Source organism: Pseudophryne corroboree, chromosome 11 (assembly GCF_028390025.1).
Source record: "Pseudophryne corroboree isolate aPseCor3 chromosome 11, aPseCor3.hap2, whole genome shotgun sequence".
Classification (NCBI taxonomy): Eukaryota; Metazoa; Chordata; class Amphibia; order Anura; family Myobatrachidae; genus Pseudophryne; species Pseudophryne corroboree.
Window position 1 is genome coordinate 305942200 of NC_086454.1, and position 15807 is coordinate 305958006.

The 15807-nt window shown below is 44.1% G+C and overlaps 1 protein-coding gene across 2 annotated transcripts in view; it reads right to left on the reverse strand.

Annotated features, from left to right (window-relative positions):
- Window positions 1–2149: 2149 nt before the first annotated feature.
- Window positions 2150–15807, reverse strand: part of NETO2 (neuropilin and tolloid like 2) — a 61902-nt gene continuing 48244 nt past the window's right edge. For both annotated transcript variants that reach the window (XM_063945570.1, XM_063945571.1), the window contains exons 3-9: window positions 12990–13130; window positions 10010–10258; window positions 8489–8533; window positions 8273–8400; window positions 6440–6668; window positions 6039–6152; window positions 2150–3437 (exon numbers count right to left, since the gene is read on the reverse strand). In XM_063945570.1, coding sequence (XP_063801640.1) covers window positions 2857–3437; window positions 6039–6152; window positions 6440–6668; window positions 8273–8400; window positions 8489–8533; window positions 10010–10258; window positions 12990–13130 — 1487 coding nt within the window. In that variant the 3' untranslated portion in view covers window positions 2150–2856. The remainder of the gene's footprint in view (window positions 3438–6038; window positions 6153–6439; window positions 6669–8272; window positions 8401–8488; window positions 8534–10009; window positions 10259–12989; window positions 13131–15807) is intronic.

Genomic DNA, 15807 nt, shown 5'->3' on the forward strand with positions numbered 1-15807 from the left:
GACTACACAACACAAACTTAGCTGGGAGAGGGTTCCCCTGGAACCGTCCCCAGCAATGGTTGGCGCGCATGTGTGATGCAGTTACTTAATACATGGCGCCGGTGTAATTGCATACTGCAATGTGATACTGGACGATAATATTGTATCCAGATCTCATTGAATATGTGACTAATGATAAATAGACACCATACAATAAATGCGTCTTATTCAGAGCTGTGTGTTTGCAGAGATCCGTCAGTATCATTCAGATCTGGTGCAGACGCTGATGGTAGGGGCCGCTCTTGGAAGCGGCGGAAATTATCATAGAGAGTAATCCACTAACACCTGTCGCCATATGTCAGTCATTAAGACATATTAACAAATCATCCTGTGATGTGAACCTGAATGCAGGTGCCTGTACTGCCCCCCCTTGGTGTCCCCCTCCCCTCCCGCTGCGTGTAGGCGCAGTGTTTATAGAGGTAGAATCCCTCAGCCAGCTACAGACAGTGCACCGCACCAGCCTCCCTACTCTGGATTTGTTAATGTCCCTTTTGTTGCGAAGTTCATTTGCTGAAAATGTTTAGTCATAAATGAGATGAAACCGCTGCGGGGAAGAGCTTGTCGCTCTAATTTCACATGTTTCACAAATGCACAGTACTGGGAACTGATAATTACAGGCAAACATTTAGCAAGTGGATCAGATGCATTCAGACAAAATGCGCCTCTAATTGACACTTACAGTCTGAGGGGGAGGAGGTAGGGGGGGAGGGACAGCGTTAAATTATACACCAGAAATGCTTCTGAAACCCGGTATAATGAGTAAACGTTAGTCCCCGAATTACCTAGAATTAAATTGCTAGCTGGGACTAAATTGTTTGCCATTCTGTAAGAATAATTCTAATGAAGTGCAATTAAAGTATAGCACTTTACAGGGCACAAGGACGTACCAGTCATAAGAAGCCTTTTTGGAATTTAAAAGGATTCCTTAGTAAGTCACAGTAATACTTATCACAAACATGGTACGGGATTTTAAAGGGGCAATCATTTACAAAGCGTGATTTATTCTTTGTACAGGATTGCCCCTTTAAAAAAAAAAACAGCCTGCACCTCGCATTATTACGTCCCGCCAGTGGGGTCCATCGTTCCTCCCAAATCTGATAGGTCCCCAATGGCAGTAACGGTCCAACAACATTCTCCTCTTCTGTCTCTTACATGTTTCCAGCACCCAACTGTGTTGTCAAAGCCCCTCCCCTTTGGGCCACCTGTGCACGTGTATGGGCACTGGCAACAAACTGTACAAAGAAAGTCTCTACAGTTTTCAACGGATACTTATACTCCTTTCAGGCCTAAATCCCGGGTGCAAGCCGGGAAAATGAATCCGTGGTAGGCCCTACACACTTGGCGATGTCAGCGATTTGGACGATGAGCGATCTGAATGATGATCGTTATCGTCCAAACTGACTTGCATTGAAAAACGATGGAAAACCAACGATGAACGACTGCGGGGACGCACATCGTTCATGATCGGTGCCTCCACACTTAACGATATAAATAATATACCGTTAATTTCTTAACGATATCGTTCATATCGGCCGTCAACATCGCTAAATGTGTAGGGCCCATAAATTGGACCCGGGTTAATCCCGGTCATCACCTTTCACGCTCCACCCGGTCTGCCCTGCATATGAAGTTGGAGTCATTAAAAGTTGACGTTCCTCACACAAGTCATCACACAGTACTTGTGATCCACCAATGAGCCCCCTTTCACCCGCAGCACAATTGGCTCAGAGACCTGGGAATAACCAGGTTGACCCTTTCACATCGATACACGACCCGGATTTACCTGGGTTTTTCCTGGGTCAAAGTCTCGGTGCAAAAGGGGTATTGCAAACATCTGTGCTCTGGACCCCAGGGGTGGGGAGGAACGAAAGACCCCATACAAGCAAGATTTACTATTATTGCGTCCCCTACTGTAATTATGGCTATGACATTAATTATGAGACCGCATTCCCCGGAAAAGTTTATACACTATAATGTGAGACTCTACTGCCATTGTAGGCGCAATCTACCCTGCGCGGTTATGGTCTGAAAATGTTACTAAAGAATATGAAATGAAAATTCAGTAAAAACCAGACCTGTTACAACGTTGCTGTAAAACAATTCACTCACATTGCGCTCAAATACGTTTTTTTATTTATTTATATAATTTTGTATTTTATTTTTTTACAAATCACAAATTATACGTTTGTAAATATATTTACTTTTGGGGCATCTTTATTTTATCTTTGTACCTCAGAATGCCTATTACTCTTTCCAATTTTTTTCCCCCTTATCGGGTTATTTCAAATAAAATTTAGGGGGAAAAAAAGAGGAGGAAGATTCCTCGGTGGAACATTTCCACTGCAACCTAGAGCACCCGATCCTTGAGTCCAGACGAGTTTGATGGTTGTATCTTGTCATCGGCAAATAAAAATTAAACGAAATCGCTAAATAGAATTTTCCAATTTCCCCACAATTTTGTAGCACCTCTATTTCATGTAAAAAAACTTAAAGGCAAAACATATAAAGTATCGGTAATTACAATATCAATCCATGTGATTTGTCTCGCGTTACGGTGGGCGCAGTTCATGTATAATCCTACTAATACGGAATACGGATGCCATGCAAAACTCACTTTTGTTTTTGTTTTTTTCATGATTCCTGCTCAAAAAATATAGAGCTTTATTTTACAATTCTGGGTAGTTTATTTCGGGCCTCAGTTTCTGAGAGTTAGAAAATGCAAATGATTGTTGGAGATCTCAAAAATATATATATCACTTTGTAAAAGGTAACCATTATTATTGTTTGAATAATTGTTATTTTTTTACTGTGACGCGATTAAAAGTCGATAGACATTGAACCCTGAGCGCACTCTTCTCTGCCGCGGACGTAAATTTCGCAGGGGATCTCCTCCATGACCCGATCTTCGATGCCTTTGTCTGGACAGTCGTGGGACTGCTTGAAAGCGTAGGTACTTTTCTTGAAGGTGCTGTTGAAGGTCTTCATTGGTTGGGGCTGGGCAAAGTCATTGCGGAAGGGTAGCTCCATGGAGCTGAGGTTGGTCCTGCTCTGCTTTAGGGTTGCCGTCTGCGACCCGCAGTGATGGTCGTGTATGCACCGAGATGTGGTGGATGAGCGCCGGGTCTTTTGGTAGTTTTCCAGTTCCTCTGACAAGTCGGCCAAGTCTGCGGAAATCTCTTTGTCCCTGAGGGAGAAGAGCTCGTAGTGGGGAGGGTCAAAAACCTCCTGAAACCCAGTTTTGTTGAATGTCGTCTTCCTGGCCATGATTTTCTTACGAGGCTGCTTTACTTGGACCAGAATGGAGATGATGAGGAGGACCAAGACGATGCCGGATGTTATGCCAATAACCGTCCCATGGGTTTTGGTGATTTGCTCGAATAGTCCGGCTTCCTTCCTTTCTGTAACAAGAAGTATTTTATTATTAATACTACTACAATGATGATGATTAAACATTGTATGTTTGGCATACAGAAACTTTCTGAGGACCACGTAGTATCAATGATTATCAAACTGGATATTTTTGGCTGCAAATTATGACTCCAGTTAAGGTCTCCAATGGTTTTTGAGTATTAGGTAATTGTTGCAATTACGCTACGGTGTGTACTTGCATGTGTTCCTTCTATAGTACTGTGCAAAAGTTTTAGGCAGGTGTGGAAAAAATTCTGTAAAATAAGAATGCTTTAAAAAATAGAAGTGTTAATAGTTTATTTTGATCAATTAACAAAATGCAAAGTGAATAACAGCAGAGAAATCTAAATTAAATCAATGGGCCTAATTCAGACTTGATCGCTAGGCAGCAATTTTTACTGCCTTGCAATCAGATAGTCTCCGCCTACAGGGGGAGTGTATTTTCGCTGTGCAAGTGTGCGAATGCATGTGTAGCAGAGCTGTACAAACAGATCTTGTGCAGTCTCCGCGCAGCCCAGGACTTACTCAGCCGCTGCGATCACATCAGCCTGTCCGGGACCGGAATTGATGTCAGACACCCACCCTGCAAACGCTTGGACACGCCTGCATTTTTCCAGACACTCCCTGAAAACGGTCTGTTGCCACCCACAAACGCCCTCTTCCTGTCAGTCACCTTGCGATCGCCCGTGTGATCACTTTTATCGCACCATCCCATAGCTGTGCTGTGGACCGTCGTGCCTGCGCATTGCGGTGCATACGCATGCGCAGTTTGGACCTGATCGCAGGCTGTGAGAAAACGCAGCCTAGCAATCAGGTCTGAATTACCCCCAATATTCGGTGTGACTACCCTTTCCCTGCAAAACAGCATTGATTCTTCTAGGTGGTATCCAGTCTAGAGGTCGACATGAGTTTTTCACATTTTTTTCAGTTTTTAAACTTTTTCATGCTGTACGATCCACGTGGAATACAACTGGGAACGGTAACCTGGCGAAGCGAGCCATGCAAGGGGACGCGGTGCACTAATTGGGGTTCATGGTAACTCTACGGAGAAAACATCACCAATTTTGTTTTTAAAAAAACCCTCATGTCGACCTTTCGTCGTGTCGACCTTTCGTCGTGTCGACCTTGTACATGTCGACCTAGAGACCATGTCGACCTACTGACCATGTAGACCTACTTACTGCCGACCAATAGCGGTCGGACTAGACACTGTCGACCTAAGTGTGGTCGACCCCATGATCCACACCCCTTCTAGGTACACTTACACAAAGTCAGGGATTTTTCTTAAAGCATTCTTACTTTGCAGCATTTTTTCCACACCTGCCTAAAACTTTTGCAGAGTATTGCATATCATATGTTCTGGAAATGAACACGTTAAACACGAGGTTCACTCATTTCTATTAAGCGCACTAGTATACCCCAATTTACAATAATCTGCAAATCCATTGGTAATATTTGTTTTCTGATGAAAACAAACAATAAGTGTAACAGCGCTATAACAAGGTAACAAATAAAACACACATACAGTATAAGAGTAATTTGCTTATAAATGCTTGGTCTAATGAGAATTAAATCTTACAAGGATAATCTGCTGTTTCGTAAAACTCTGATGTAAAGCAACCAGATACATTTTTATTAAAAGCAGATTAAAATCCAAATAGATGAACTAGTACAGTAGCTCAACATGCTTTGTGCATCAGTGATAATGGGGGTCATTCCGAGTTGATCGCTAGCTGCCGTTGTTCGCAGTGCAGTGATCAGGCTAAAAATCAGCATTTCTGCGCATGCGTATGCACCGCAATGCGCACGCGCGACGTACGGGTACAAAGGCTTTTGTGGTTTTGCACATGTTCTAGCAACATTTTCATTCGCACTGGCGGCCGCAAGAAGATTGACAGGAAAGGGGCGTTTCTGGGTGTCAACTGACCGTTTTCAGGGAGTGCTTAGAAAAACGCAGGCGTGCCAGGGAAAACGCAGGCGTGGCTGGGCGAACGCTGGGCAGGTGTGTGACGTCAAAAGCCAACCCTCCAACGTTAGAATCAACGCACACGAAGAGTAAGTTCAGGGCTGGTCTTGTTTTGCACAAAATGTTTTTACAGGCGCTCTGCTGCACAGGCGTTCGCACTTCTGCAAATACACTCACCGGTGGGCGGCGACAATGCGTTTGCACGGCTGCTAAAAACTGCTAGCGAGCGATCAACTCGGAATGACCACCAATATTACAGGTCTTTTGTGCACAAGCTACACTGCTGTATGATCACAGGACGGAACAAAACCTGAGAAAGACCACCAGGGGGCACTCAATAGCCATATAGCCTGACATCCCTGCGTATTCCCACTATATATCTTCTAGAGCCTTTTAATGTCAGAGTATATCTTTCATGTGTGTTTAGAAAACCTCAGACAGCGTCATTTTTTCTCGCCACGGTCTCTTTCAGCGTTACATAATTTGTTGTATTACAATACTCTACGAGGTGCCGTGTAACGCTGTAGCAATGCAGTTGCATTATATTTCAGCATGGCCTGTACAGCACGTGTGTCATACTCTGCATTGTTGCGCCGCGGTCTGCCGTGATCCGCCACACGCTCACCTCTGCAGTGGTTCTCGTCCCAGGGATAGGCGCAGTTCTGAATCCCATTGCAGACCAGCGAGTTGTTGATGCACATGTTACTGTGGCAGAAGAAAGTGCTGTCCACACAAGGAGCTGTCACAACGAGACAAAGACACATTTATGTGACCGGCGAGCGTCTGTGACGTGAACGCAGTAGCAGGATGGCCTGGTCTCTGTGCGTTTCATCACTTGTACAAGCGGAATGTGGAATGAAATGTAACCGGTGCTTGGAATCTACGTGCACAGCACAGGCAATGTTACGCACAGAGTAATGAGGTGACGATGGAGATGCGGCGAAAGGCGAGAGTGAACTGTGCTCTCCGTTCCGTGAACTGGTAGTTGGATGACTGCCGATGACAAATCCTTTCCAGTCTACTCACGTTCCACAAAAGATGTGAAGAGCATGCGGAAGCGACTGAGCCGGCTCCCCTCGTCCGCCCACATCCGTACGACCCCCGTCCCTGTTTGCAGCATGACGTCATTGGCCACGGTGCTGCAGAACTTGGCCTTCAGGTTCTCTATGGAGCTGCTTCCGTCGTAAACCGCCACAAAGTTCCGCTTGCATTCATTCGAGTGTTCCATTTGGTATTCCAGGAATCTCAAGTAAATCTGGGTGAACAAATGACAATTCAAAGATTATTACACACAAACCAGGACTCGCTGAACCGTAAGAAGCACAGATGGGGTTTCGTAAATCATTTTTGTGGAGATTGTACTTTATCATTTATCCAAATCTGTATGTGCCCCGGACACGCAGGTCATATATAGAAGTCTGGTTGATCATTTTTGCTTGCAATGATATAAATGTTTATAGATAACTCATCTTTGTTCTTCCTGGGTATTCTGGCTTTTAGAAAGTGTTCCAGCATTTAGGGGGACATTTACTAAGCAGTGATAAGAGCGGAGAAGTGAGCCAGAGGAGAAGTTGCCCATGACAACCAATTAGCACTGAAGTAACATCTATAATTTGCATACAATACAATTGTACGGAGCAGCTGATTGGTTGATGGGGCAACTTCTCCACTGGCTCACTTCTCCGCTCTTATCACTGCTTAGTAAATGGTACCCCTCAGTCTTAGACAATGGTAAGGGTGTCCCGAGTTTGTGTCGGGATTCCGGCATCGGCCCCATGACCGACGGCATACAGACCGTCGGGATGACGAATGCATCCCAATGGTAATATTATAACACGCGCATTACTACAGAGAATGGGGGATAAATTGCTTCTGATTTTTCTATATTTAGAATCTACCGCCCCTAGGACTCTCCGTCCTCATCCTGAGTTATTTCTGATTCTGGTTAAAACGTTAAAAGGGAACGACTGTGTGAATATAAATGGAGGAGGCTGATTCAGCACAGGTCTTATCTGAGCAGATGGCGGGATAGGAATCTAGAGCAGTTTCTAGAGGCATACTGACCCTTATTTTTACGTCGCCTACATGTTGGTTTAATTTCAATAATCAGAAATAAACATATAGGCGCTGATTTTCAATGCCGCTGTGTAGTTATTACAGCAAATGCAGGTAAGGAAGGTATAACATGTGACGCAGCAGAATTTCCACTTCTTGTAATTGTACAGATGTGCCCTTTATACTGTGGTTCAATTCACACCAAATAGCCCAGCTCGGTGCACCAGGTCCTGCGTGACTTGGCTGCACTGAGGGTCTTTTTCGCAAAAAAAATTGCTATTTATTTGCATCAATAAAACTGGAAGCCAGAAAACTGCATTACTAGCGTACAAAGACCACTGCGGTGTGCGACATTTGTACATCTGTGTGCGACAAGGGGGGGGGTAATTCAGACCTGAACGCAGCCGCGCATCTGTACGCACTGGCTGCATTCGGATGGTCGACCCTACACCTACCGGCTGCATCCTGGAAGGATGTGGCCATAAGGTGATTGCTAGCGGTGGCTGTCGGGGGGGGGACATCAACGCGGCGTTTTGCTTGCCGGAAGCATTATGAAAAAGCATCACAATATACTGTGCAATAAAGCGGAGTATAACCCAGTCTCTATCAGCTGAGTCACACTGCAGCAAATAAAGACATATTCACAGACAACAGAACAGCGCCATCCAATGGGCACAGTATGACAAAACATCATGGAGAACAGACTGATCTTACATAACTGACCATTGTATCACCGCTTTAATGAACATTACACATAATGAGTAACAAGGTTTCCCCCCACCCACCCCCATACCGAGAGTCTACCTTGGCTTTTGGCGTTGCTTTTATAGTCCATATACAGTCCACAGCCTGACCAGTCTTCAGCTTATCCGCCTGCTCCACCTGGCTGGAGCGGATTATCCCGTCCGGTCCTGATAGCTCAAACTGACAGTCTGAGATGGGAAGAACACAGAAGATTGTCAGTGGAAGAACAGCCCCATTCAGCATCTGACAGGCAGAGAGCGAGCAGGAGACTAATACCTGGAATTGGGTTCAGTATTCCTCCGAGATAGCTGAAGTCGGGGTCTGCAAGGAAGAGAGATCTCAGTATTACACCCCGCTGTGTGTCCTGTGTGGCAGTAGTCACTTTCCCTGGCTTTACTGATCTAAATATGGGGGTTATTCAGGTGATGTCACGCAGCCGCCGCGCCCCACCAACGGCGTTCTAATGCCATTGACACGCCCCCTCCCGCCCCTACGACCGCCTCTGCCTATCAGGTAGAGCCGATCGCAGCCCTGAGATGCTTTTAGCATCTCACTGGGCCTCCAGGGAGCGGACGCGCAGTGCGCCCGCAATCGCTGCCGCGATCCAGTCTGAATGAGGCCCTAAGACCTTTACCTGCCCTAAGCACTTAAAAGATTTTGGTGCCCCCATATATATCAAATTCAGAATCTAAAAAATAATAAACCATAAAATGTAATTTTATTTTTCAAAATGAAACAAAACTTACAGTAAGATGGAAAATAATGTGTATTGTGTATACTGCCACTTTATTTATATTTTAAAAAGTGTTAAGTTTTCTCCAAAATCTATAAGTTTAATATTTTGCTCCGCCCCCCCCCCCCCTCCCAAAAAAAAACAGGTGAAAAGTTATCTCTAAATTTCTCGCCAAGGCCTTTAAAAACATCCAAATGTGGAGAACACCCCCCATCTGGCAACACTGTACTGAGCGCCACTGCACTCACTCTCAGTGGATGACTGAATGGGTAAATCCGACAATGGAAAGTTCTGTGGTGCCCCGTTTCCCATGATGCTCTAAGCACGCGCTTATTTTGCTTAATGGTTAATCCAGCCCTGCCAATGCTGAAAGCACACCAGCACAACAGAAATAAGCAACTAGTCCTGGATGATACACAATGTCTGCTGAAAAGCACGTAAGAAGGACAGCAAGATAAAGCAATGTACTTAGAGCCTAATTCAGACCTGACAGCTGTTGTGCGAATTTGCACAGCAACCAATTATTGTTTGACGGCGCATGTGTACAGATCGTAATGCACATGCGCGATGCCAAACAGTGAAAAAAAACGGCGTTTTTTTGATCGCTAGGTGAACGCAGACTGACTGACAGGAAGTGGGCGTTTGGGGGTGATAACTGCCTTTCTGGGAGTGTCAGGAAAAAGCGTTTTCAGGGAGGGTGTGTGACGTCAGCTCCGGCCCCGATCAGCCTGTTTCTATCGCACTGTAGGAGTAAGTCCTGGTCTGCGCACAGACTGGAAATATAATTCGATGGCGAGTTGTGAACGGATTTGCAGATGTCCGCTGTCTGGTGAAGTTTTTGCACGGCGTACGCATGCATTTGCACACTTGCACAGGGCGGGTTTTCACTCTCTATGGGCAATGGCTATCTGACCCAAAAGGAGCGATCAAGTCTGAATTAGGCCCTTAGTTCGGGAACCCATATAAGGCAATACATTTGTGCAATCTTAAGGCGTACAACCCTTTAAATGGAAGAGGAAATTACACTATACCAAATGAGACCCCTTGTTTCTCGCTTTCCCTACCTGGTATAAAAGAATACTTCGCTCGGAATCCCAGCCCCTCCAGTTCTTCATCTGAGGTAAACTTAATCCACATGAATCTTCCAGTCGATCTGATTGGTGTTGGACTCCTGATGCCGCAGTATCGATCGATGAGCTGAGAGAAGCCAAAGGGACCATCTCGCACCTCTAAATGATCGAAGCGACATTCAAAGGATGGCTCTATATGGTACGGCTCATCAAAGGTCAGTTCAATTCTTTGGCGCGGAGCAGCTGTCAGACAAAAAGGCATAATGGTATAATGTGATGTATTTTCCTTCTAAACCATTACTACTACACACAAGCGTCGTACGCTTTCAGCGATGAAGTGGGATCTCTGGCTAGCGCCTGCCCATACCACAAAGCACACTCTGCCCAGAGCTGAGATACACTTCTAACCATTCATAGCTGCTGTGTTTCATCTGTCCTTCAATACTGTACAACAAATGGGCGGTATACAGTGAAGGGTATGGTGATGAAGTATTTTAGCTGAATAGGGTCTGGTCTTTCAGCTAACTGGAGTCAATAGCCCGTGACCTACCAAAATGCTTCACTTCTTTCAAGTATGTGCAGATAATGGTTTTATAAGATCACCCAGACCGCTGCCTGCAGCATCAGAGAGAACCCGTGCAGGCAAATTGAATAGTTTATTCAAATACAGTAAGGGTGATGTGTCCTTACTTTATAGGGTGGAATATCGCTTTGATCTAGTCTGTACTCATGTGCCAGTTAAATCTTTCAAATCATTGTCATTATTCTTCTCTGCTGGCAAGTTTGAAATACAGCACTTCTGAATGCCATTTAAATATATCAGCTGACATATGTGTGAAATACAGCACTTATGAATGCTTTGCAAATACAGCTGCTGACATGTGTATAATACACCACTTATGAATGCTTTGCAAATACAGCTGCTGACATATGTGCGAAATACAGCACTTATGAATGCTTTGCAAATACAGCTGCTGACATATGTGTGAAATACAGAACTTATGAATGCTTTGCAAATACAGCTGCTGACATATGTGTGAAATACACCACTTATGAATGCTTTGCAAATACAGCTGCTGACATATGTGTGAAATACACCACTTATGAATGCTTTGCAAATACAGCTGCTGGCATATGTGCGAAATACAACACTTATGAATGCTTTGCAAATACAGCTGCTGACATATGTGCGAAATACAGTACAGCACTTACGAATGCTTTGCAAATACAGCTGCTGACATGTTTGAAATACAGTACTTATGAATGCTTTGCAAATACATCTGCTGACATATGTGTGAAATACACCACTTACGAATGTTCTGCAAATACAGCTGCTGACATATGTGCGAAATACAGCACTTATGAATGCTTTGCAAATACAGCTTCTGATATATGTGTGAAATACAGAACTTATGAATACTTTGCAAATACAGCTGCTGTTATATGTGTGAAATACATCACTTATGAATGCTTTGCAAATACAGCTGCTAACATATGTGTGAAATACAGAACTTATGAATGCTTTGCAAATACAGCTGCTGACATATGTGTGAAATACAGTACTTATGAATGCAGTTAAAGGTCAGAGGTGCTCCAGCTTAAAAAGTAGCCATACATTTATGTGACGGCAGCAGGCTACCAGCCAAGATCTGTTTCTGTAAATGACTGAGCAGTCTGAGCTGTGTTATAGGAAGACAGCCTGTGGAAGCTCCAAATATAACAACAAAGGGGGGTAATTCTGAGTTGATCGCAGCAGCAAATATGTTAGCAAATGGGCAAAACCATGTTCACTGCAGGTGGGGCAGATATAACATTTGCAGAGAGAGTTAGATTTGGGTGTGGTGTGTTCAAACTGAAATCTAACTTGCTGTGTAAAAATCAAGAAGCCAGTATTTACCCTGTACAGAAACAAAATAACCACCCAAATCTAACTCTCTCTGCACATGTTATATCTGCCACACCTGCAGTGCACATGGTTTTGCCCAATTGCTAACAAACTTGCTGCTGCGATCAACTTGGAATTACCCCCAAAGTTCACCTGGACCTTGCAGCTGTATTGAAAGCAGCTTTCGTAGATGTTGTATATCACCTAAAGGCATCTATTCTGTTCTACAGTCTCAGTTCAAGCAAAACCTTTAAACGCTAAACAGAAACTAACATGAAGCAACCTACCACTAATCTCCAATTCTGACAAGATTGTCATTTGAGAAAGGTTTACTTGTTCTAATTATTTATCCTTGATTAATGTATTTTTGTCCTTTCCTGCAACCAAACACTGATTATTGCCAGGAGCTGTGCTATACAGATAACACCGAGCCAAGGAAATTCAGCAGGATTTCCCAGCGGCCTCTGCTTCTGCTCCAGGAAGAGGATCCGCGATAAACCTGCACAGCACATAAGTATATTCCAATTGTTGTTCATTTAAGCGCAAAAGTGCAAACAAAAGGCGCATATCCTGATTTGTGACCACATGTCTCCACTTGCACCATTTTAGAGGTAAGCACATGTATTTGCCTGATGACGGTGCTGCAGGGGTTCCTCACTTAGCGAATGGATGAGACTTATGTTTGCGTCCACATGAAATTAGTGGATGAGAAATTGTATTTTAGAGTTCTATGGGAGGGCACGGCAGGGTGGCGTCCACATATTACGTTCTCAGAGGTGATAGAGATCAAACCTTATACTATATTGCAATTGAACACATTGTGCATCTTCCTGTTGGCAGAACATTTCTAAGTGCAATTCAACAAATACCATACACACACAAACACAACAATGACACATGACACAGACAGCTAGCGAAGCAAACCAAGGTGGTGCTTTGTAGCGGTATTAGACACAAAGGACAGCCGCAACTGCGTCCGTCTCAAAATCAGGTCCAGTGTATGAACAGAGCTCTGCTATGTTTTGAGCTTGGATGGGAAACTTTGTGCAACGTTCGGAACTATCCCTGTGTTTTGTATGGAGAACAAACCTTCTAAAATGTAGACGCACTCCTTGTTGGGCGGGTAGGTGTTTGGAAAATTTGGTGAAGCAAAGTGTCCTCCATTACTGGTCCGTACCCAGGTACCACACTGGGTCACCGGAATGTGTTTCACACCTAAGTTTTGCCCATCTGAAATATAAAAATAGGATTGCAGCAGATTTTAGACTGGACAAGATTACATAATAAAATTATTTATTGCGTTTTGGGTGGAACATCAAAAATTATACCCAGCCAAGCAGTTAACTGGGATCAGGTTTGGCAAGTTGACCAGAACCCAGAGAAGACCAGCTGTATCTACTGGACTCATTCCAGCCAACTTGGCACCATGTTGCTCAGCAACAGCAAACCACAACAGGAGTGTGCTGTAGCCAGGATGGCGGTGGTGAGGGCACAATATATACCTCATGAAGGTGACACAATAGGAGCCATATATAACAATATATTGTACATTCATGTATGCCTATCTGCAAGGACACTGCATCTACATCATCAAAATTTGGGGGAGAGGGTCTACTGGAGATGCTTCTCCAAGCTCCTGAGCCCCCAGAGAAGCGGAGATGTCAACCAATCATATTATAGCTATCATTTATCAGGTACCTTCTAGAAAGTGATGGCTAGAATCTCATTGGTTGTTACGGCAAATCTCCCTAATGATGTGTGGTCAGTACAAGCAGCAAGAAAAGCTTTTCTTTTCTTTTTTTAGGTTTCCCTATCCACTAGGTGGCGCCAACAACTGTCCAAACACCAAGACTCGCAATTTAAAATAGGGAAAGACACTGGAATTAGCCTATTGGGGGAAGGTTACTTGTTGCAGATAAATTAGAATTCAACTAGTAATATCCTATGGTAATGGAACGTAGTTACCGTTGTGTTCTTATCAGTTACACACAGTATCGGTAACCACTAAGGGGGGAGATGTTCCAAGCCTTGGAGAGTGATACAGTAGAGAGAGTTAAAAGGATCTATTTACTAAGCCTTGGGTGGAGATAAAGTGGACGGAGATAAAGTACCAACCAATCAGCTCCTAACTGTCATTTTTCAAACACAGCCTGTAACATGGCAGTTATGAGCCGATTGGCTGGTACTTTATCTCTCTCTAAGGCTCCCCTACAGGTGTAAGAGTTGACCCAGTGACCCTGAAATCCAATCATTTCACTGTTTCCTTATGTATTAATAGGATGCATTCTCAGGATTACTAGTTGAGCACAGAAAATCTCTGCCTCAATGGTGTCACTGTTTTTTAGTTTATTGTTTGGTTCAGCCTACAAAATGGCAGTCTCCGCTATGTCAGGTGACAGGTGCACTTTTAATTAGGGAACTGAGTGGGGATTTATCAAATCTTGGAGTTAAAGTGGAGAGAGTGCCAACTGATCCGCTCCTGTCATTTTACAAGGTGTACTAGAAAGCTAGAAAATGACAGAAACTAATTAGTTGCTACGAGCAACTTATCTCTCTTCAAAATGTGATAAATCTCCCCCCTCAGACGCGGTTGTACTTAGGGCCTGATTCAGAGTTCGGTGCAGCTCCTGCACTGCACGCAGATTCCTGATAATCGGGAATCTGCTGCTCCGCAAGGTCCGTTCTGCACATGTGCAGAACAGGCCCTGCGATCTTGCACGCACTTCCCCTCTGCTGCTGCCTGATTGACAGGAAGAGTCGTTGAGGAGGTGGGGAGGGGGCGGCCTGCACTCCCAGAAATGGGGGAGTGACGCCCCCATTTTCTGGGAGGGGAGAGTCAGGGGTCTTGGTGGTGTCCTCGTAGCCCCCGCTTCCGTCGGTCAGGCAAGTCAGCGGGACCTGATGGCATTCAGGGGAGGGTCCTTCATGGATGTGCGGAGCAACTGAGTGGGATATTAACGATCTTATTTAACTTGTCACTCATGCACTGTGTAGTGCCACTGAGTTTGAAGTTGACAAGTATTGTCCCAGTCCCTAAGAAAGGGTCAGTTAAGTGTTTTAATGACTATCGGCCTATAGCATTAATGACCCTCATAATGCAATGCTTTGAGAGACTAGTACTGAGTCATATTAAATCTTTCAATTTGCTTATAGACGGAACCGTTACACAGACGATGCGATTATTACATTGTTGCACTTTACTCTGTCCCATTTGGAAAAGAGAAATGCTTACGTTAGGATTTTATTTGTTGATTTTAGTTTGGCCCTTAACACAGTGATTCCTGCATCTTTAACGAATAAATTATCTGTGTTGGGCCTTGGTAGTTTTACTTGTAATTGGATTTTAGAATTTTCGACAAATCGCCCACAGATGGTTAAAATGGGTAGTGTTAGGTCCGGGTAGGTGCTGATAAATAAATACAGGTGTACCCCAGGGCTGTGTCCTTAGCCCTTTTTTATATTCGATGTTTACTCATGACTGTGTGTCAGCAGATGCATTTGTTAAAGTGATTACATTTGCTGATGACATTGCTGTAGTAGGTTTAATTAACGGTAATGATGAGTCAGCTTATAGGACGGAAGTTGCGAAATTAGTTGGTTGGAGTAGTGAAAATCATTTCTTTTTAAATAGTGGGAAGACTAAAGAACTGATCGTGGACTTTAGGAAAGGACAGTTGCAGAAATCGCCAGTGTTTGTTGGTGATCAAGCAGTCGAAATGATTGCTTCGTTTCGCTCTTTGGGCATTCAGATTTCGTATTGTTTGACATAGTCGGCGCACTTGTAATTGATAGTAAAAAAAGCTCAACAACGACTTTTTTTTCCTGCGACGTTTAAGAGCAGCAGGTGTTGGTGCGCAGACCATGTTAAACTTTTATAGGTGCTCGATTGAGAGCATCCCGAGTTATG